Source organism: Anser cygnoides, chromosome 4 (assembly GCF_040182565.1).
Source record: "Anser cygnoides isolate HZ-2024a breed goose chromosome 4, Taihu_goose_T2T_genome, whole genome shotgun sequence".
Lineage (NCBI taxonomy): Eukaryota > Metazoa > Chordata > Aves > Anseriformes > Anatidae > Anser > Anser cygnoides.
In genome coordinates this window covers 51,410,372-51,434,647 of record NC_089876.1, presented here as the reverse complement: position 1 = coordinate 51,434,647, position 24,276 = coordinate 51,410,372, and the positions used below count along the sequence as shown (strand labels likewise).

The 24,276-nt window shown below is 38.4% G+C and overlaps 1 protein-coding gene and 1 long non-coding RNA gene across 2 annotated transcripts in view; one reads left to right on the top strand and one right to left on the bottom strand.

Annotated features, from left to right (window-relative positions):
- The window catches only part of TMA16 (translation machinery associated 16 homolog), an 18,329-nt gene extending 12,851 nt beyond the window's left edge, over positions 1-5,478 (bottom strand). The window contains 2 exon segments of the mRNA XM_048076197.2: positions 4,399-4,511; positions 5,323-5,478. Coding sequence (XP_047932154.1) covers positions 4,399-4,511; positions 5,323-5,325 — 116 coding nt within the window. The 5' untranslated portion in view covers positions 5,326-5,478.
- LOC136790720 (uncharacterized) lies at positions 2,741-24,276 on the top strand. Its single transcript, XR_010831165.1, has 4 exons — positions 2,741-2,893; positions 15,519-15,607; positions 18,749-18,853; positions 21,528-24,276. It is a non-coding gene; the product is annotated as an uncharacterized lncRNA (long non-coding RNA).

Below are 24,276 nucleotides of genomic sequence, written 5' to 3'. Positions count from 1 at the left end.
TGTAACCAAAAGTGAAATAGTTCTAAGAGGTAACATTTCTCAGTTTCACATAAAGAATGTGCAAGAATACATCTCAAAGTATCACTGCTGCAAACAGCACAACTAGGATCATAGTAGCTCAAGGGAGATTAAAAGGTTAGACAACAGAAAAGCTAAGGAGAAACAAACAATAGAGTTCCACATGCAGATATAAGACTCCGGCTTATTCCTAAGGGAAAACAGTACTTCATGCCAGATCAAGAAATACTGTAAAAATTTCTTAGCTCTCGTACCTCAGAGCATGGTATTATTTAGACTGGCATCTCTGTAACGAAAATGGACAGACTCCTGAAAAATTTACAATGTATGCACAACAGAAAGGGTATATCCTGAGTTAGACATGAAGAAAAATATCCTGCAATAGATCAGCTTTGGCTACCAAAAACTGTGACAGATTTCAACAGTTACAAACAAAATATGGTTGGTGTTGGTGCATCATTACTAGCAGAAGCTCTAGGCCTATTTCAGCACGTTCTACTTACCTGAAGTGTAGAAAAAGCAATGTTCTACTGACACAAGTGAGCCAGGTATTGCTGGCTCGTAACGTCTTTGTAATGATTTAACAGAGCAAACAACTTGCCTGTAGGAATAAGCATTCACATGTAGATTAAGGAAGAATAAATTGGTAGAAATATACTGGAATTTGGCGCTGATTAGACCTTGAGGAGAGCTGTGAAGAGGCACACAGAAAGGTGTGATTCAAGTGAACAGAGTGACAGAAGATTGTAGTCAATTTTCTAAAACCAATTGGTCTGTCTCCCCTCATTATGGTCAAGATTGGTCCTTTGTAATACAGGCAGTTTCTGGACAACAAGCTTATTATTACTGTCACATTTCATTGAGAATGCTTGCATAGAAGATTACTTGGATGACAGATTTCTGCAGCTTATAGAATTTCTCCTGCCTTTTTCCTAGCGTTGCACAGTCTTACTGAAATTCCTTGTGGGTAACGTCCTTCCTTTTTTATTTAGCTTGTTTGGGCAAAAGATGTGCATTTCATAGCTAAATGCAAATCCCTTTCCTATTTAACATGAACAGGCGTGTTAATAGTAGCTATTTCCATATCTTCTTAATACAGAAAAGTAAAAAAGTAAATAGAAGCCTAAATTGTCTCTAGTCCTGAATCCTGTCTCAAGCCAAGTACTGAAGAAAAATAACAAAAAAATCAAGGAAAACATGTATCAATACTTCCACAAAAGACACTGAGCTTCCAGTAACATGTTGTTCAAGGGCTACCTACACCCAAATGATACGTTTGTATTGAACATTTATCAATAGATAAGGTGTACATGTGTTCAAAAAGTATCGCACACATTTCCCCAATCTCAACTGCAGCACCTTGTGGCAAGTAATTCCACAGCTTAACTAAAATAATACAGACTGTGCAGATGAACTTCCTAGAGTGACTGATTGTGTCTCATCCCTATTTCAGAAAAAAAGATGGAAGAATCATGTTTTCTTTGCCACAGAAGTGCATTAGCCTCTACAGAGAAATTGTCCCTTTCACTGAGGGCTGCTGAGATCATATTAGGAATACTGCCTCAGGCTCCAGGCCCTGCCCACATCTATTTCTATAGTGTAAGAAGCATGTTCAAGAAAGGATGAGAATAGTAGATGGGACCAAGAAAGAATATGCCGCAGAGATCATGAGGGAGCATCTCCTACTGACCTATTTCAACTTCAGTATATAATTTTCCAGCAAATAATTCTTCAGTAAACTTCTTGCTGTTAAGGCTCAAATTTCGAAGAAACAATGCTAGAGCATTTATTTAATATTACCAGCTCCTGTTAAAAGACAGCACTTATGAAATTTCCAAAAGCAGTGAAGAAGAAATGACTGGTGTAGGCTACTGCTTTTCCCTCGTCAGGGTAGAAAGTCTTCCTCGGCCTACAGCATCAGAAACGTATTTATTCATTTTCAGAGGTCTGCAAACTGAACCCAAACCCATCGCTATCACATTCTAAAGAAACTCACAGCTAAGTAATTCCACTGATAAGACTGGTTAGTGGCTAAACAGGCTGTTTTTAACACCTGCATAACTCCAAATATTAAAAAATAAAAACATTAAAAAGGTAAGATTTAACAAGCTGATTAATACAGGTAATACTGATCTATAAGAAACTAGAACAAGACTTTTAAAGAAAATAGGGAAGAACATAAAGAAACATTAGCCATGTCTTTTGAGTTAAACTGATTTCCTCCAATTGTCTATATTCTAATGCAGATCGTGTTTAGAACATCACAACAAAACAGACCTACAAAGTGAACAATGATAATTAATCAGATAGGACCGAGGACCGCAAGATGTAGAGATCTTGTTTATGGATAGAATATTTTTCTCTCACAATAAGCTTTGGATAGTCCAGGTTGACACACTACTTTTGGCAGAACAGTTTCCCTATGAGAAACAAAGGGTTACATCAGCTACCATCAGCCTAAAGGACTCACACCTGAAAAAGTGAGAGAGCTTGAAAAAGAAGAGGTAACTATAAAGAAACAGAACCTAAAGAAAATGATAGTAATCTACATCTTCTAATTGTAATCCCAGCTTCTCTGTTAAGACATCAGGCTTCATTTGATCCCCACAAAAAATAGGGATAAAACAACTGCTCCTTCATTGGGTTGCTTGACACACACCTTTGATTAGCCTGCTGGGCAGCCAACACTTAACGGCTTCCTATAAAATGGTGCTTTCTCCTCCTATAAGCTAGAACTCACACCAAAATGTAGCTTACTTGCTTCATTTAGAAGAGTTTTACTATTATGGCTAGCTCTGTTTGCTATGCTTCAGAAGGAAGTAATACAAAGACTGACTAACCATGCTACTTATACAGACTGTTGTCCCCTACACAGGTAAGAAACTCTTCATTTCTTTTATGTAAACTTCCTTTTTAAAAAGCTACTAACTTTACGAAGTTACTCTTTAGTGTGGAAAAAAAAATAATTACAGGGCAAGTCATATGGAAGAACACTATTCCAGCATGAGTTTTTTACTTTCATTTCTTGCTATTGTAAGAGGAAACAAAAATAGCACTCCAAGAAGAGCTTGTCAGTACAGGTGTCTGTATCAGTCTAATTCTACCCACATAAACAAATCACTGAAAGTCTTGATTAAGTGTGCCCTGTCTGAATGAATAACCGCTACCTCACTCCTTTACACACTAAGTCTTCTTGTGCATGTTTTTCTTTATTGGAAAATTACAGATGTAAGAACAAAGAATCAAGTATAAATCAGTTACCTTTTGTGATTAAGCTCCCTGAGTGGCAGTTATGAGGCAAAATGAGATAATTAAGGGATGACAATTTAGTACTAGGAAAACAACCACAAAAAATAATTTACAAACAGTAGTCAGAAAAGCACAGACAACACAAAGCAGCAGGGAAAGCTTCTTGCAAGCTCGGAATCTGCACAATCCTCACCACGTGCTGCTTGTAACTTCCTGCAGCAGCTCTGCTGAAGCTACAGGACACAGCTGTGTCCTTTTTTCCCTAGTGAAGGGCCTCTTCCTAGGCAGAGTAACCTTACAAGTTTGCCCTGGATAGGGCTGCACAACCTCTGAGGAACCCTTCAACTGTACCAGCAGTTCCCAACGCAACACCTTCAGGTGTGTGAATACTTTGGTTCAGTTTGTGTGGTCTATCAAAGTATCAGTATACTTTGACAGAAAATGCTTGAAGTACATTTTAATAGATTTCTAAACAAACAGTCATGCTATATCAGCATTCAAGGAGTTGGTTGGTATATGTGTTAGAAACAGCAAGCTGAGACAGAACAGAAATCAAAGGCCTGTCCTCTCCACCTGTCTTTCCCCTCTGCAATAGGGGAAAGAAAATTAAAAGATGGGACAGCAGGAAATCACCAAAAGGAGTTAACTATTTAGTCTTATTCAGAAGTCTCTCTCCTGTAGGAAGGACACCAAATGATGTTTATGGCTCTTCTCTATGAACTCAGCACTTCAGTACAAGAAGCCAGACCCTAAGCAGGTTTCTTACTAAATCTTGAAGTAAAGTAAAACAAGGTGACTAAACTTCATGCAAAGTCACTAGCATGATGCCATTCAGGCTATTAAAAAGCAAAATGCTGTGATAAGAAGAATCGCAGAATCATTAAGATTGGAAAGTATCTCTAAGAAGTCTTATTTACAAGTAGCTGAACTACATCCTTAAGCTGATTTTTGTGAATATAGGTCCGTCAGTTCACATGGCCTATATAGCATGGTAGTGGTAGGCTGTTTTATTAAAATAAATAGATGTTAAGGTTGTATCAGCATAACAGTCCCCTTTCACCAGCACTCACAAACAAAAGTATCTACTGTAATATCCTTCAGTCTGTACATAAGGTTGCACAGTAAACTTACTTTTCTTTCTTATCCTGTTTGTGTGCTTCCCTTGCAAGCTGCGCAGCTTTTCTGCTGTAAGGATGGATAACTTTTTTCTCTTGCTTCGCGCCTTTGCTTTTCGGTAACTTTGGCTGAAAAGAAATCAAAGATACTGTATGCTACTAAACTAAAACATTAAAGGAAAGATAGGGGCACGTGTCATGGCAGGGACTTAAAAACTCATGAATCCCTATCTCACAAACCCCTTAATTTATAGTAGTGCTTTACCAGTTCCAACAGGTGGATCTTACCCCCCCTCAATAACATACACAACAACAAAATTATTTAAACACATTCCGTGCTGTAATGTAATTACTGGAATGTAGGAAATGCTGCAACATATTTTGCATAAGGCCTTCCCTCAAAATGCATACTTTGTGGAACTCTGTGGCTAGGAAACTAAGATTACTGCTGCGTGCCTCAGCAATTTTCTGACTCAAGTTTCTGATTGTTTTGATTTCTGGAAAAGGCCAGACATAACTTATGCGACAAAACAGAAGGGTTTTTTATGGTTTTTTTTTGTCCTTTCCAGCAGACCATGGGAGTGCCTCTGGCTGCTGTCTGGTAAGAGGCAGCGAGGAGTAAACGGAGACCTCAGTGCATCACTTTATGGGTGTTCGGGATCGCGGGGGGGGAGCTGAATCGCCCTGGACACTCAGGGAAGCCTCCAGAGGCACCGTGCGCTAGTTGCACGCGTTTTGCTCCTCGCTTTCTGCAGTCGGGGCTGGAAGCAGCAGCCGGGGGGCACAATGCCGGCCCCTCGGGAGAGGCCCGCATGAGCACAAGGCGGGCCGAGCCGCTCCCTTCTCCCGGGCTTCCCCCGACGGGAAGGGAAGAAAAGGCAAAGAAATGAAAGGAAAGGAAAGGAGAGCCGCGCCATGCCCCCTGCCCGCACGCACGCACCATGGCGATCGCTGCCCTCAGCCGCCGCCGTGCAGCAGCCGCAGAGCTCCGGGCGGCGGCGCCGGCAGAGAGCACAGGGTTCCGGGGTGGGTCGCCACCTCCTCTTCCTCTTCCCCCTTTTCCTCCTCCTCTTCCTCCTCGTCCCCGGCATGCCTAGTAGCTGAGGGGTTTGAGGGTGACGGCCTCGCTGTAGCCGCTGCGGGGCGGGAGCAGGGGAAGGGCCTGGCTCCACTGACCGGAAAAATAGAATAAAAAATAAAACCACGCCGTAAGAACAGGCTTCTACCGTCTTCGAAGAGTCCAAGTAAAATACGTTAGGAACCAACCTCTGTGTGCTTCATGACACAGATGTGCTTTCATCCTTGCCTGTGGCGGGGTTGGAGTTAAATGATCTCTAACGTCCCTACCAACCTGAGCCATTCTATGGTTTTCTGTAAAAATTGTTATTTTCAACCTAAATCGGGAGCTACAACAGGAGAAACGAGAGTAAGTGAAAAAGCAGGCAAAATATCAGAAAAACACCATGATCCAGGTAGAAAGCTACCAAGGGAGTACTATCTCAAACCCTTCCTTAAAAGGCAGCTCAATGGACCCTTCAGCTACAGAAACGGTTAGCTTTGGGGAAATTTTTGGACCCAGATGAAAGCACTTTTGCCTGTCAGCTTTTATGTTGCCACTCATTCTTCTTTTCAGGCAGTAAACCCAGATACAGTCACTTCTGAAGCAGAGGTATCAAGGTGAGTAGTGCAGGAAAGATGGCCCTGGAAAGGTTGAAATCCATCAGCTTTATCCCTTGTCATATCTGAATTTTTGGGAACAAATAATCAAATTAGCTTGGCTACTTTGTTAACTAACATACCCACCAACACATCCAAACTTAATGATACTGATTTTAAAAAGTAATCAACTTCCAGTATCTTCCACAGCACTGCCCTTCCTAAGAGCCTAAGACAACTTTCAGATTTCTTTTTCTAAGCAAGTCAAGAAGTTACCATCGAGGCCTAGTAACAATGTGCTTATAGAAAAGAAATTATGACTGTTCAACAGACAGTCATTGATAGCAGACTAAACAGAGACACTGTCATAGGGCTTACTACGTCTTGCTTAAGCATTACACGGAGAAGTAAAATCTGTTAGCTTACCCAATGAAGTTTGGAAAAGACAGGAAAGATTATGGGCATGAAGTCCTTTGTTATACCTGACAAGAAGCATCAAAAGCCCAAATGAAAAGAAGATTGATCTCTCTTAGTTCTCATTTAATATTTATTAATTTCAAAGAATGGCACTAACAAGCAGGAATGTACAGACAGACTTTTTTCTTGACTAGTTACCTTCAGGTGATGTCCTGACATCCATGAGCAGAATGCATACTGCATGGTTTTGTTCCAGCCCTGGTTCTGTGTGTACCTTTGTTATATGTGTTTAAGTACAATAAAAATTATTTTCCAAGCTAAAGACGGGATGTTTTCCTTTACTGTGCTGACCTACCAAACCTGTACCTACAGAACAGAAGATCTACTTCTGCTAAATGACCATTTAAATTTAAAGTTTAATGACACCTACGTGTGCCATTATTTTTACATAATAATACTTAATACTGAGGTATTAAGGAGTATTTTCATACTACACCTTTGTTTCACATTCTATGTGAAGCTCAAGTGCCCATCCAGTGACAGTTGTTTTCTTATGTATATAATTTACTATGTACCAGTCATTGACAGGAAACTGAGCACTGGATTTTAAATCATTCATCCAAGTAAATAAATTCAGACATGCTGTCAAGTAGCACAGGAATCATAGTAGCTCAGTTTTAATACAGTTCAAATCCAGATGGGGCCAGCAAATTATATTTAACTGGGAAATGCAGAAGGAAGTAAGTTTTGAAAAGGAGTTAATACTGAAATTAAATATAAGTGAGACAATACAGTAAACTGACAGTGAAAACTGTTTTACAGTGGGGTCCCACTTCATGAATACAAATTAAAGTTAAAGAAAGTTTTAAATTCTTTGTTCATTTGGATGAACAAAAATGTGGCCTTTATTTTTTTTTTCTGCTCAGAAATTCACTAAAAACGCTTATAAAGAAACAGCATTGAGCTGAGCCTTTTCTTCTTAGATGAGCAGTTTCCAAACTTGCACCATGGCCATGCTGTAATTGCAGCCCTTATTTCCATTAGGCTCTCAAATGTGAATGCTGGCAGCTACTTTCCTGTTGGCCTGGTGGCTCGACACAAGTGTCACAGCCTCACTCACACACATTAATGTCCTTACCTTGGAGACTTTAGAGTGTGCACATCTGGAAATGTCAACAGCTTTGCTGTTCTTGGCAGAGTAGCACATAGAGACTAGTGTGGTCTCCATCTATATTCTGTTTCACAGAGATGTGCCATTTGGGAAGCAGAGGGAGGTGTGTAACCAGCATTGCTTCTCACCTGGAGGATGAGGTTGGAAGCTGAAAGGTTTCCATGGTGCAGGATTACTGGGACTCATCCTACCTAAACTTGAATTGTTAATTGGGGCATTAAGAAGGAAACTTAGGCTCTGTAGATACTTATTATACTTAATGGGCAGCTCCAAGGGGTTATTCAGCTGGTCTTTTGCCACTGACTATAATGAGACCCTTGGGTGATGATGCTTCTGATTTGATGACCTACTTACAGACCTAAAACTATTCCATGTAAATGTGCACCAATTTCTAGTCCAATCTTGTTCTTTAAATAGTTTGTAATCTGGGGAAAAAAATATTCCTCTTTAATACTTCATTCACCCTATCCACAAAGGATCTTTTGTAAAAATGTCTTGACAGCTGTGTAGAATTGCTGTGTAATTTCTCCTAAGTCACATTTCTACTGTATGTGTTGGTGGCAGTGAGGGGGTAATACTAGAATTCAAACTTGTCATGTTGGTATCCAGTTATTAATTTGCATTTTTTTTACATTAATTTTACTGATAACATTGTAAGTGCATACATTAAAATAGAGAAATACCTGGCTGGGGTAATCTTTACTACAGTGTTCTGTATCAGTAAGGCAAAATGAAATTGGTTTAGTTAAGTATAGGTTAAATATTCTTATATTCAAGAACAGGTTTGCTGTAAAATTTAGCTTACCATGCAACATGATGTTAAATGTTATAAAACAGTAACTAAAATATGGTACTTGCAAGAAATTTTCTGCATGGTTCTGAGAAGGAGACCCTGTTATAATGATAATACAATGCATCACATTTTCAGAAATGCTGTCATGCAAGAAATGGGCCAATTGACATATAAAAGTTAAACCAATTTCTGTGAATGAGATTTTCAAGAAAATTCAGTGTTATAACTACATTAATTAGAATGGAGGAAAGTTAAAACTGCATTTAGCTTAGTGTTAATAAAATGCAAACTTCATGAGTTCAAGGGAACCAACTAAAGGTTAAAGTCATTAACAGCTGGGTTTGGAAGAGAGGAAAAAGTAATGGGCAGGGGGAACTACATCATGAGGGAAGAGCTAGCAGTCAGAAATAGATCGACAGCATCCCTCTTCATCTGAAATGTATCTGTAGTAGATTTTTGGTGACAAGGCACATGTAGAGTTTCTTGATTATATGCCATGTTATATAATGTAATATAGTATATAAGTATAGTATATAATGTAATATAAGTGTATAATTGTAAGACTAAGCAATAAAACAGACAATTACAAAATTATGATTACAGTTATTATGTGGTTTGGTTTGGTTTTTTTTGGTTGGTTGTTTTTTTTTGCTAATCTGTTTTACATTTGTGATTTTCATGTGTGCTATTACCCTTCGATGAATGAAAGGCATGGTCTCATGATGGTAGACATAATAGTCAATACGCCACTAACTTCAAAATTTGGGTTTTTGTTGTTGCTGCTTCTGTTTTTTCACTTAACGCTTACTTATTGGCAAGTCGCTGCCAAATGATATGCTCTTAGAAATGCCAATTTCCTTCTACATATGGAGAACTCAGCTCTGTTCGCAACAGTGCAGGTATGAATGAAGCCGGTATGGTATTGTTTAAATAAAAATAAATCAAGTAACAATGAGGAAGGCAGTGAAAATGACACATAACCTGATTTATCCTTAAATCTACTCTTTGGAGAATAAATTAGCTATCACTGAACTCAGCATTGCCACAGTTCAGTGACTGAGCTGAAGCAAATCTGAGGATGCATTCTCTGGTTGAAAGACACACCCTAATATTTGCTGTATCCTGATTTCATAAATATAATGCCATTTTCTTTTAATTTAGCCAGGTTAGTGCTTCTAAATTAAATATTTATTAATCCCATGTCATTTTTAAATCTGCATTTCACCGACTGTGAATGTTTGTCTCCGTATCTGAAGCAGTATTTCTAGAAATTTGACTTTAAGACTCGACAGAGCTTAAAATGAAGGCAAGAGGGCTGTGTTTTGAAACTTGTGTTCTTCATTTCTTTAAATTGTGTGCTTATATTTAGCAGATTTAATTTTACTTCTGTCATTGATTCTGATGGATTTTCCACTGATATCTTAATTTCTATGCTGATAAACTGAGAAAAGGTAAAACAGGAGTACCAATTCATATAACTTACTCCTTCCTTCCTGGCTTACAACTATTTCTAAACTATACTGCACAAGAAACTATTAAGAACACCTAATATGCTCCTTTAATTATGTTTCATGCTAGCTATTTCTGCATTTCCTGCTTTTTCTAAATGCTGTTACTTTTTTTTCCCTCTCTCCATCCTAATTATACTCAAGCTCTTCCTAACGGATTCCTGTCACTAATCAGAGAAGCAGAAGACTGCTTATTCATTTAGACAGAGCCTCCTAGGCTAATGTAATTACCTGGCATAGTCAATCATTTTATCAGTCCCTTTAACCTTTAAAATTAGGGCTCTTGCAACTTTGTTTGCTTAACAAACAAAGTGGCTGTCTGATGTACTATATGCTTAAAGATATTTTAAAATTCTAAATAGGATTTAGGGTATTAAAAATAATAATAACAAAAAAGCAAAAATCATACAATTTTTTACCAAGTAACCTACAGTGTCTTGTAAAACCATCCTCTTCTATCTCATCTGTTTCCTCTTTTCCTTTCCCTTCCTCCATACTTCCACCACAACCAAAAAAAATAATACATGGTAAAACAGAAATGATTCAAATTGACAAATTCTTCCACATGTTTGGAAAGTCTCTAATAATGCGGCTGCCATGTAGCATACTCTGAAGGTTTCAAGTTTCAAGATGTTGGGCGTAGAGGCACTGAAGTTTAAAACTTTCCTAGTGGAAAAAATCTGAAATGAGACTATAGAGTAGTAGTATAACATGCTGCCACCATATAACATGGCATCTTCAGCAAAGAAAATCAAATCACATGTAGTAGACCCTTTAGATACATAGTTTTGCAGACTCCCTTCAGGACCAAGTTCCTGTCACACTGCAACTGCATATTTAAATATCCATATTCATAAATATTCAATTCTCTGAACTCAGTTCCCAATGGTCCCTTGGTATGCCCAATGACTTAATGCTCAATTCAAATGATAGGCCAGTATTTGGGCAGATATATCTAGGCAACTTGCCTGTAGTTTAGAGCATGGACAACTTCTGACTCTCTCTAGCTTCTCTCCAGCACTCATCTGATGAATTCCTCCTTAGAACTATTAAAATGTACCTTTTTGTGAAGTTGCAACCCAAATTCACAATATAATGACTTAATTTTATTAAGATAATAAAGACAGACTTAAGATACTGTAATTTTTTTTCCATAATGAATCGAATCTACAGTCCAATAAACTTGTCAGAACTTTTCTGGATATATCAGGATATTTTCACTGTACATGCAATAGGAATGGAAACCTAAGAAAAAAATCTTTGACAATGGTTACCGAGTTAGCCTAGTAATTTCGTATTTCTGTGGGAGACAGAAAAACCCTGAAATGTTTGAGATCTCAATGTTCTGTATGCCATTGAAGTTTGAGTGGCAGTAATTACTTAGTCATATCTGTTGTTGGTTTTGAGTGGTCTCTTTCCTTCCTGTCCCTTTCAATCCCCTTCACTTCAGGTACTGAAGCTGCAGCAATTGAGGCTATTATATGAACATATTGTATAATATTTTATATGAGGTGACTCTGGCAATTCTATTTTGTCTGAGATTCATGGAAACAAGTGTCATTTCTCGGATTTTAGGAGGCTCTCACCAGCTCCTTGAGTGTGCTTCTTGGGGTGCCAGGTAACTGTGAGGCTACAAGAAATTTCTGATTTCGTTGTTTGTGCTAATATATTTTTCTATTTTTTTTTAAAGCTTAGAATAGACTCTCATTGCTGCAGTCAAAGGTTGGCACAGCATTTTGCGTAGCTAAAATGTACATATATGCAAATCTCTGACATTTCCAGTTTAAAATCACATAATTCCAATAACTTCTACAGCATTATACCATATTACAGTAAGTGTGCACCTGTCCTACAGTGTTTCTTTTTCATTAAATATTCAGCTTACTTCAAACTGCAAGAGTGATCTTGGAATAGTCTAGGTAAACATATTCAGGCTCATCACTATATGCATATATCGCAAGCTAAATCCTTTAAAATTGTTTGACTGATTTAGCTGAGTTCCTAGCTTACCTTATTAGACATAAGTTTTCCTAGTAAACCTTCCACCTTTCTAATAATTCCTCTGATTATCTCTGTAGTCCTTTCGTGTGCTCTATTTTGTCTGTGATTTCATTAGTGTCTGTTTAAAGGAATTAACCTTTGTAAAAGAAGAGGAAGGTAATGAAGAGCTTGGATTGTTTTAAGACTTTGGAATCTCTAATTTCCAGACACCGAATCATTTCACCCTCTGCAAATTGTCAAAAATTATTCTCTAAAATCACTTAGATTGAGATGTAGCAAGACCCATGGGTACCATATCCATCAGCGTGTTTATTCCTTAATAAAGCCTTACCCTACTTAATGGCAATACTTGTCTTGACAGCAGATCTTCACTCAGGAAAATGGGTGACTAGTTTATCAATCCTTATTAATAACGTAACCTCTCCCCCCCCCCCCCCCCCAAAAAAAGTGACATGGTTCAGCAAACATAATTTTGTTGGACTCATTTTTGTGTATATGCTCAGCATCAGGAACACGCCATACACATTACCCTGTGTGGAAGAAAATATAGATGGGGGTTCCAAAGGATAGGATGTTATGTTCTGAACTACACAAGATAAATTAGGAAATTGTGGCATTGATATTAGGGGAGGCAAGTTATGCTTCTTTTAAGAGCATAGTGACCGTATTAGTCATCATGAAAAACTTGCCAATTTTACCCTGGATAAATAGACATATAGGTGTATATCAGTCTGTGAATTAAACATACTTCCCCACCGATTCTACAATCTACAACACTGGGAGCACAAACTTAACAGTTACTGTGATCTAAATCATTACTGGATGCAATTAGTTTAAGAGGGATCATTGGGTAACATAATGACTGCTGTGTAATGCATTTGTGTTATATGAAACTAAAACTGCCTAAAGGCAAGTTCTTCATTGAGCTCTGGGTAGGTTAACGACACCGAGTGAAGTTAATGAAATTCTGGGAAAACTCTGCCTCCATGTTCAGAGCTGTTCCAAAGCAGCTCTGCAGTGGTATAACTGCACCCATCAACCAAAGGCAATTTCCCCCCTCAGCTATGACCTGACACTTAGAGCAAATTTGCTGACATCCTCTGTGCCGTTGCTACCATACTTTTTATATGGCAAGAATGACTTTGAAGAGGAAAGCTCACTGAAGTTAAACCTGTTGTGTAACCAATGGTTTTTAAATCAGGAAAATTTGAGTAAAAGCATTTCCACAATATTTCAAGATAGCTGTATAAACTGATATGCCTGATACGTTATACCTCTGATCCATGATGTTGCTATTTATCATTTCAATAGTTCTCTTCCCTGTGAAATTCTGAATTTCAAACTGAAAAACTTTCTGGAATAAGAACTGGAAACAAACCTTTTGCCCAAATAAAGTACATCATTTGCAAACCTGTTCTTAAAATAATTTTAACTGCCATCCGTAGAAGATCTTTACATAATAACCAATTCTAGAAAATCAGGCTCTGATGCGTATTGCTCAGATTAGGACTCTGAGTCCCCTTGCTCACTGCTGCAGACTCTTGGAAGCTATTTTGTAGGGCCTCTGGCAAAACTGTGGACCCTGCCCTAGAGTATCTGTTATAGTGTCCATGAGTAGTCTTGCTTCTAGAATTCATTTCCTTCCGTTACAAGCAAAAGGTTGCATAGTGTATGTTTTCTGGCTAAATGGCCCATAAAGTTGAAAGCTGAGGCACAAACTTTTACATCAGTATTGACTTTTTCATTATCCTGATTGTCATCTGCATGACTAAGCCAGGAACCTGAAAGTTCTTGGTTTGACATTGGTGACAAAAAGGTAAAACATTGCAATAAAAAGTCTCTGTTCCTAAAAACTTCCCAGCCAGATCCTGAGCTTTTAAAAACTGGCACTGCTGTGAAGCTGGAATATGATTTAATAGTACATTTCCTTCTTTAGGGAAAACAGTCATTGAAGCCAGTATGTCAAGTTATAACTCCTGAGGATTCAGGTCTTTGCTACTTATCTTGTAATATGACATGCATAAAAAACATAATCCTACTGCTTTGGCTGGAGCAAAGGGAAAAGCCCCATTATTTTTAAAATTAAGTATTGTTACATAAAGCTGTACAGAAATAACCAAATAATGTTTGTACTTTGTAGCAGTTCAGAATGGCTTGGGAATTTAAACCTAAAAGACAGCTACTAGCAACAGTATTTCCTGTGGGGAATATAATTCCAATTTCATTTTACTAGTTTCTCTACCTTGTCTTTTGTTCTTGGATGGTAGGAGAGAGAAGGATAATCAAGGAGAAGAAACAACTAAAACCTCAGTGGCATTAACTGAAACAATACAACATGTGCATGTGTGTCTAGAAATACAAAACAACTTTGGCAAGTCGTTGTTTCCAGCTGTAAATGTAAAAGCGTAGAATTTAATGGTGTCCTTTGGGGCTATGTAAAACGTTACTAACAATTGCTGCATTATAGCAGCTAGTATACTGAGGTGTGATACAACTGGAGGCTACAAGCTGTTAGGTAGCACTGAATCTTGGGCATAATTCATATACCCTTCCATGCAAGCATCCCACTCCCTTCCGTATTTATCTCCTATCATTTAAGACCTGCTCAAGCACAGTAGCTTCTTGGTATTCAGATCACAGAGAATTGTTTAGCATGGCTAATGAAGAGCTGCCTTATAGCAATGAAGTAGAGTCTTGGGGAAAACTGAAAGGGTTAAGTTCATCCCATTAGGAAATCTTACTGCCCCATAAGATGGTGCACTGTAGTCTGTTTTAAATCTGAAGAGTAGAGTGTGTAAGTAACTGAAATTTGTTACTTGTTTACAGTAAACACTACTTCAAAACACGTTGCCTATCTGGTTCCTAACGCACCAAGAGCGCTGAAAAACACAGAACTCCAAACTGTACATACTTTTGTATCAGCTTTATTAAATAATAAACCAAATGGTAGCGTATTTTCCCTGCATTGCAAACAAATGTATCCCTGACTCCCGTAAATCTAACTGAAGTATTATGCATCAAAATTGCCTAAGTTCAAGCTGCAGCATAAGTCTGTCTGGAAACTTTGTTGGCCTTAAAATTCAGCATGGTGTTGTCTCTGTTCATGGTGTTCTGTCCACTGTTCAACAACTGAGCTATTTAACCACCTCATTCTCCTGTTGTCCTTCAGAAACCCTGAAGTACTTCATGATGTTGGGCATTGTTTTCTTGGCTTTACTGAGAATGAATCAGACACAGGAGTCTTAGATCAAGTATTCACACAGTCAGTTAATATATATTCAGAATAAAATTCAGAGCTCCTGAAAATGAGAAGCATTTATTGTGAAATCTGATTGAAAGGAACCTGTGTGTCATAAGGTCTCCCAAACATGAAGTTTGTCATGAAACACATTAACTGTACAACTCTAGGTGTTTTTTCACAAAAACAATCACAACTAGCAGTTTGACAGCACACTGTTCTTTGTCTACTTAGGTATAATTGTATAAATTATTCAACTGACATGAATTACTTGGTGTTATTATGAAATGTGTGGGAAAATGTAGATGCAAATAGATTAATTTGAATTTCTCACTTATCTTTTTCCTGATAGATAAAGACTGTCACTTTGGCTGACTTCCCTCCTTTGGTTTACAGGCAGCTATTCCTCTGGAGCAACCTTCTGGAAAAAATTTCACTTTTGTAAGTGAAGAAGCAAAACAGATCAATTAGTCAGACTGGAAGTTTGGTGCCGCAAAAATGGGAAGAAAAAGCAGTTCATCTCCTCCTGATTTTCTTTTAAATGTATTTTTCTTTAATTTCCCAGAGGAAATTGGAAGGATATCAAAAAGACGTGCCATACTGCAGTCTCAATTAGTTTATAGTGAAACAGTGCCAGAGCAGGGAGATACAGCTTTACTGCATGGCATCACATGGAATTAAGGAGCTAAATTAACCTCTAATGCTCTTAAAAAATAATAATAATAAAAAATTACAGCACAATAGAATTTGAGTGTGTTCAGAACATTCCTTTGCTTATTTATGCTTCAATGTTATGCCCTGCTGCATGCATTTAGAAGTTAATCTCCTTTCCTTTTCAGCTGCTGGCCACCAGTTCATCTCAGCAGGTTTTTTTTCTTTACATCTACTATCTGCTGGGTAATTGCAACAAATGGCCTCATAAGGTAACTGCTGGTGTGAGGCAGAATAAGAAGAGAAATTCAGACAGTGAATAAATTTCACATCCCTTCAGATGCTGGACACTCTGCATTTGTCCAGCATGGGATAGGACCCGAATGGATTTTCTCATGGCATGCTGTGCAGAGTAGATCCTGTCCATGGAGAGAAGCTCTCCCTTTTGGTCATTCGAGCTAACATAAAATTTTCCCACAGGACAACAACTGTATTCCTAAAGGATGTTCCCATGGTAATGTCTTGCTGCACTTTCAGATAAACTTTTGGGGCCAGTTTAGGGCCAGTTCTCTTCAATGTTTTTATAAATGATCTGGATACAGGACTCAAATGCATACTAAGTAAATTTGCAGATGACACTAATTTAGGAGGAGCTGTCAACTCCCTCAAGGGTAGAGAGGCCTTCCAGAGAGATCTTGACAAATCAGAGGGCTGGGCAATTACCAAATGCATGAAATTAAACAATTTAAAATTCTGCATCTGGGATGGAGCAATGTAATGTACAGGTTGGGGGATGAGAGGCTGGAGAGCAGCCTAGTGGAAAGTGGTCTGGGGGTTTTGGTCAATGGCAAGCTAAATACGAGCCAACAGTGTGCCCTGGCAGCCAGAAGGGCCAACTGTACCCTGGGGTGCATCAAGCTCAGCACTGCTAGCTGGTTGAGAGAAAGGATTGTCCTGCTCTGCTCTGAGTTGGTCCAGCCTCACCTCGGGCACTGTGTGCAGGTTTGGGCACCACAGTATAAGAAGGACATAAAACTGTTAAAGAGTGTCCAAAGGAAGGCTATAAAGATGGCAAAGGGTCTAGAGGAGATGGATGAGGAGCGGCTGAGGTCCCTTGGTTTGTTCAGCCCAGAGCAGAGCAGGCTGAGGGGAGGCCTCATGGCGGCCTGCAGCTCCCTCACGAGGGGAGTGGAGGGACAGGCGCTGAGCTCTGCTCTCTGGGGACAGCGACAGGACCCGAGGGAACGGCATGGAGCTGGGACAGGGGAGGGTCAGGCTGGGTATTAGGAAAAGGTTCTGCACAGAGAGCCTGCCAGAGTTCAAGAAGCATTTGGACAATGCTCTCAGACAAAAGGTCTGATTTTTGTGTGGTCCTGTGTGGAGCCAGGAGTGGGGCTCAATGATCCTTGTGGGTCCCTTCCAACTCAGGATATTCTGTAGTTCTGTTCTATGATAAAGGCAAGGCCAGGCAGGTGGCCTAATTGCCAGTACCCAGTAGGAGCTCCTGCAGGCTCCTCTGTTACAAGGAGTTAGTCGAGTTCACCCTGTGGCCAAGGGTTTCATGCAGCACACCACAACCTGAAGTCTATGCTGGCCTGTGCCTGGTGAGGCTGCTGGATGGACTACCTCTGTTTATCTAGTCTTTACTACAGTAGTCTTTACTACAGAGGTCTCTTGCTCAGGACCAGCACAGTGGTGGAACGCAAAACTTTTCCTGACACTACATTGTGGGTACATGTGTTATGTGGTCCATCCACTGATGGCTCACCACTGGAAAGAGTCAGAGCAAATATTTATTAGCATTGGGCTGGAGATACTTCTTAAGTGAACAGAGAGTACAGAGAAGAGGTATCAGAATTTATTTTACTGCTACCAGGAAATTTTGGACAATACTGCAGAACTATTAACCACAGATTCTTTACAAATAGGTTTATTTTTCAGATGCTCCACTCGATCTTATTTTTACCTGTAGTCTGCTGCTCCTAACTTACCACCTGCTAAGTATAAATTTGTGTTTATCTCATGACTAATCAATACAGAAGACACATGATTAAGTGTGGAGGTTGTTACTGTATGTTGTGCACATGTAAGCAGAATGACTTCTCGATTTGGTGATTTTTCTGTGGCTGCTCTTTCTGAAGTGTCACAACATCCCAGCAAAAAGCCTGCAGAGAGGCCTTCTCTGTGGTTTGTTCACAGGCTCATAGTGATAGCTGGATTTCACCTATATTACAGGAGGAACTATGCATACACTGAGGGGAATATTTTATAGGTAATGGACACGGAGACTTCTTAGGAAACAGTGATGCCGTCTAACTTTGCAGGCAGGCTGTTGGAAGGAGATCAGTGCAGACAGGATTTTTGTTTTTGTGAAGAGTACCCTTTATAAACACCAGGCTAATGCTTGACTTGAAAGAAAAGGAGGTTGCCTCATTGTATTTTATTTATTTTTTAACTTTTGGTGGGGGGAGCAAGAGGGGGAAGTTGTTCAGCTTTTGTTTTGTCTGTTGAAGTCCAGTGGGGACAACTTATCAGTTGATTTCAGTAGTTCCTGCTGGTAGTAAAATCTGCATAAAGCCGTTGCAGGTGTTTTGGTTCAAACAGAGAGAAGACGTACAATTATCTTCTTATCGGGTATTTTCCATAATGTTTCACATAATTTCATGCAGGCTTTATAATTGCCTAGTAATTTATTGGTTTTGCATTTTTTGCTGTTTAAAACTTATAGTACAAAAATATTATTTGGGAAAGGTTTGGTTTTACCATCCTTGTCAGATAAGTGTTCCTTTTCAGAAAAAATCTGCTCTTAAATGTGACAATTTCTATCAGAGGATTTGGTTTCCTTTTTATAAAAGTCTAATGTCTTGAAGAGTGGTTTTATACTTGATGGGTATTTGCCACTTTCACTGTAATATTGTTTCTTTTTTTCAGTTCATCTGCCACTTCAAATAATAACCCATTTATCAAGAGAGAATGCCATCCACTATTGCAACAGCAGAACTAAAGAAGTGCTTCCTAAGAACCCAGCAAGAGAAGGTACTTTAAAAGCAATGTTTTAATGAATGCTATGAGCAGAGAATTACCTTTCAGGATGAAATTTTCAGAAACTAATAACTACAGGCTTTAAGGAACTTTAGAATTTGGCAAAAGTTCTTCTCACAGGGGGTATAGTGGAAACCTACAACTCCAAAATAAAGCAGAGTTTTAAAATGAATGCTAGTGTAAGTAGCAAGGTGAGAGGGGGGTAGCAAGGCCCTATGCAATCTGAATACTCATGGAAGTAAAAGAAAGAGAGAGTGGGCTGGGTCACAATTAGCACTACAACATGCTAATGAGCGCAAGGAGCTAGGAGAGCTGTATTGTTTCTTTGTGTCCCTAAGGAAAAACCACCATGATAACTTTTTAAAGTAAAAGGCATTTTCACGCCCAATGTGACTTGCCTCAGCTTGGTCCTCATGCTCTGCTGAGCAATTTAGTGAGCTACACAGAAGCTTTGCCAGCTGGGTGGGTGCATTTTAGTCAGGGGAGTGGGAAGGCACTCTGAAATTACTTGACGATTCTCACTGGGGTACTATAATTGGAAGAGCTGATGTGAAACACTTGTTCTCTAAGAAATGGAAGTATTGATATGAAAAAAAATGTTACCTGCTGCATGAGGCTCACTCTTTGGGAAACCGTTTTCTTTTTGTTTGTGCTATTGTTCTTCTGTAATGACACAATTTTTATAGGAAAATTGAGCTGTCTTTTCTCATTCACACTTGATTGCTGCTGTGTGAACTTTCACAAATAGGTTTTTACCTGGATCTTTGATAAGGTGTTTGTTTTTTTTTTTTTCCCCTATCTACTGTTATGTAGCTGTAAGGTATTTACGATTTTTTTAGCAGTAGTGACAGATCTAGAACTAGACAGATCTAAAACTATCCAAGGGACCTCTTCATATTACTGCTGTTTGAAAATCAGTGGATCACAGTGCCTAACTACTACTAAAACAGAATTAGTGTATAGCAGACTGCAAATGCTTGATGTTTACCTATTGACAATACCTCAGTTTAATTCAGAACTGCCCATATGATAAACACAAAAATCTTTTACTAAAAGTTCTTTTAGACAATTGTGTTGAAATCAAATTATACTGTTTTACAAGATAAAGAAACTGTTAATGATGTACCCTTCCTTGCAAACATGTGTACCCCATGTTACTGTAGAACTGCAATTATTTTAGTTCTAGTGTGTTTAGTTTAAATCACTGGCTAAACTTGCTAAGCAGGTATCATGAGCAGCATAGCTGTTTGTTTATGGCAGTGTCCTCATAATTGTTTAGAGAATTTGAACTGCTAAAAGCATGGGGAATTCATTTATACTAACTGACTTACAATTAAAGATTTTAAATGGTGATTTTCTTATATAAAGTTTTTCTTTTGATCATTTGTCGTTAGCTTTCTGTAAGCATTATATTAAAAAGAACTAGCAATGTTATTTTTTTAAAGATTCATTGGTTTAAAACTTCAGCTTTTGGGATGGAAATTTATAGGCATTTCTAGATGGATCTGACCAGCAGCTGGTGTGGCTCAGAGCCTTGCCAGTGGCAACCTGAGACTATTCCATTCCAAAATCTGTTTTTTAAACTAATTTACACATTGTCTCATGATGAAGTTCTTTTATCACTTACCAGGTGTAGGAAGGTGTTGTTGTATCATTGCTGATTATGCTGTTGTTAATCATGTAAACTTTGACACGACTTTGGCCTTTGCAATACCTTTGACAACAAATTTATGGATTAGTTATGTCTTGTGTTAATAACGTCCTTTTACAATCTGACATTTTAGTTCATCTGAGAGCCCATTTCTTCAGTAGCCATTCAAAAGGATTAATAGGGATTTCTGTTACTTTTTCATTAAAGCCATCTTTTTATGAAGTTCACCAACGTATCTTTTTGCAAGTAATGTATTTATCAGCTGGAGATCATCTGATTCTTTGAATATATTCTGTTCTACTCTATGTAAGTACAGGTGATCAGAATGATTCATGCAGCTGTAGATGAAAGCATACCGTTAATTTAAAGGACTGCATGGCACTTTCTTGATTGTATTTGCCACACCTTAACTGATTAAGAATAATCAAAATGACACTCCTCAGCAGTCACTAGCTTATTGAAGTAGAGTAGCCAAGGATTAGAGTCAGATTATGTTTTGTTTTTTTTTTTTTTAACCTGCAATTTAGAGAAGCTGGTGCTTCCACTGATTTGCCCCAAAGAATAAATCTTTTACCAGATGCTCCTGGGGAAGCCCTTCCCCTCTGCTTCTATGCCTAGGCTGTCCCAGGGCACTGCTTGGATATGGCAGAATTTCCAGGCCACTCATCCCCTGCCTGGTGAATAGGTGAATATCTGCGTGGGTATCGTCTTGTCAGTACCTATCTCAAACAAACAAATCTGTAAAGCAGCTTCATCTTAAATACTGCAATATTTCCAGGAGAATGTTGATTTTAGCTGTGCAAAATTTACACAGGCATGACTGTATTTTGAAGGTTGTATTTATTGGCAGTTTTTCAAGAAGTAGTTTTCTTGACTTTCTGTTTTACTTTGTAAGGTAATATTTGAAAAATTGAACTTTTTTTTTCTTAACTTAAAAAGGTATTAATAAATAAAAAGTACGAGTACATTCGTAGGGGAAATAATATTAAAAGCTCCAAACACTATCTTTTTTCACAGCTGGGGAACATCCATATCTGGTCCACAAGCAGCAGCTGCAGGGCGATAAATTGCATTCACCAGCAGAGGTCTCCCGCAGCCTGCTGCTGTTACTGAAGCTGGCAGCTTGGAGCTCCGAAGGCATAGCTAGGGAAAAATTCATGCAAGATCTGGAAATCAGGTCATGTTCTCTTATGTGCTATGCTTAACATAAATGGAAAACTTAAAAAAAAAAAAAAGTGAGAGAGAGAGAAACATTAAGAATGCTGTTGTAACTTGGCTCGATTTTTTCCTGTTAAATATTGCTGAACAACATTTGAATAGTATTATAGAAATCATCTTTGTAAACAGCATGACCACCAACATGCAGAGTAACGCTACAGTGCTTGACTTTGCGAAGGAAATTCCTGAGACTTATGATGTACCTTCATTTCGGGGTGCTTATTATGCTTTAATCACTGTTAAGGGAGTATAGGAACACGAACAGAAATTCACAGTTCAGATAAGAAACAGGATTTTTTGCATACTGTTTAACCCTTTTTGCTCTCTCTCATGTATCACAAAGGTAAACTCGTGTTAGGATACAAACAGAACCAGCTAGGCTATACCATCTCTTATTACACCTCTAATTTCTTTAAAATAAATAAAATCTTTTTTTTTTATGAATGCTATTGCACAAATTGTGTAACATGCTGTATTCATTTCTGGTTTAAACAAAAGAAAGCAAGGGCATTTGTGTTTCTAACGATGATTAAATGAACTTTGCCTTTTAGTTCTTGTTTATCATTGTAAATTACAGGTTTAGTTCTGCTTGCTGTCTGCTGTGAGCATTATCCTATGAACTTCACACATGGGAAGTAGAAATCTGTTTATTGCAGTACATGCAGTCAGTAATATAAGCAAAGGAAATAAGCCATAATTAATTTATGGTTTGATCTTTAAACAAAAGCTTTTTCTACCCTGTTTTTTTGTTGTTGTTGATAATAAAATTCTTAATATAGTCATGTCTTTCATAGACATTCATAATTAAAGGGACAAGTCACAAGTTCTAGTTCAGCAAAAACAGTTGCTAAACTATGGAAAAACACGTTTACTTTTCATGCATTTGATCAAGTGTCTTTTAAATACGCTACAGTGTTCCCATAACTTGTAAGGGGTAGCTTGATTTAATTCTTTTCATTTTGACAGATGTGCTGCCTTTTTTCTAGTTTGACTCTCATTTATTATTTTCTGTATTAGTAATTCAACAAAATCTTTTATCGGGACCAGACCTATTGTGTTATCATAGTATTGTTATGTAATATGCCAACAAAAATGGAGGGAATATTTTTATAGCAAAGAGTAGTTTGGTGTTGGAGCTGTATTGCAATGTGAAGATGCTTGGGTCAGAGGACATAGCAAACTCTACCTTGAATAGTTAAAATGGATTTACCGTAATAGAAGAAAATCAGCAAAACTGCAAACCCAACTTTCTGCATTTTTTGGACTTAGTATTAGTAAGGCCATAGGGTCCTGGGTGTATTGGATTAATCAGCCAGTCCTGCACTAGTAGATTTCTTCTCTGGGATGTGATTCCCATTTCCCTTCCAAAAAGTCTCACTCAGATGTCTTCTACAGCTTCCTAGGACATCTCCGGTTTTCAGCTGAAGAGGGAAAACAAGTACCGGAGGGTTCACAGTTTTCACTGCTTTTCCAGCCATCTCCTCTCTTCTGTGAAAGGAGTAGCACTTAAGGGTCCCTGCTGACTGCAGGTGTGATGATGTGCAAGGGGAAGGCGTGAGTTCTGTGCCCAGAGAGCTCGTGGGAACTAACAACTTGTGTGACAAATGGCCTCAGAGCAGGTTTCCTGCATAATGGGCTCCCACAAAACCAGTAGAGATCAACTGCATCCTGAATGGTCTTCACTCACCAAATGATCTTACAAAGTGGTCTCAAGTAGAGTGTATTGCACTTCAGTTCTGCAGTAGGAATAGATCTCTGAACTTCGCCTGTCATAATTTGCAGTGAGGACCAGATGAGGCTGTGCTATCTGAAATGTACTTTAACACCTAAGGATATTAATTGAGAGAATGTATCATCAAGGCTTGAAACAATTACCTGTATGGGATGTGTGTTGGAACTGACAGAGTCTTAAAAAAATATGTAATTGTTTCTCCTGTATTGGGTCCCAGTAGTTACATAAAAATGAGTTTAATTTTCCTGAAGTGAACAGCTTGCACTTTTCACAGTTGTGCTAACACCACAAAAAAAAAAAAAAACAAAATCAGCAGAAAGTAAAGATTTAGATTGCATGCTGATCTCTTGTGCAGCTTTTTTAATCCTCAGGCCAAGAGGCCAAAATCCTTATGAATACTAAATGAACCCTAATTTGGTGGAGGTTGTCATAAAGCCAGGGGAATTACTAGCAGTTAAAACAGTAACGCTATCATCTCACTTACAGGTAAATCTGGATATAAACTACCAAGGTTACTTGTTGCAGGGATGTTTTTGTTATCTCCTTGCCTAGCTAATTTTTCTTTCTGTACCAAAAGAAATGCAGATATATAGGTAAAACTAAAATTATAATTATGGTCTGTTTTGGTCTGCCATCGAATAAGGTTTGTGTCTTTTTGGTTCCTAGAGAGTCTGAAGAGATAAACAATTATAAAACTGTTTGTCCATCACCAAGTTACTCCTCTGATTAAATTTTGCACCAGAAGTGGCCTTAAAAATCCTTTTGTACATTGCTTTGTTTGCAGGGATAGGAATAAATGTTTTCTGCTTAAAAGTG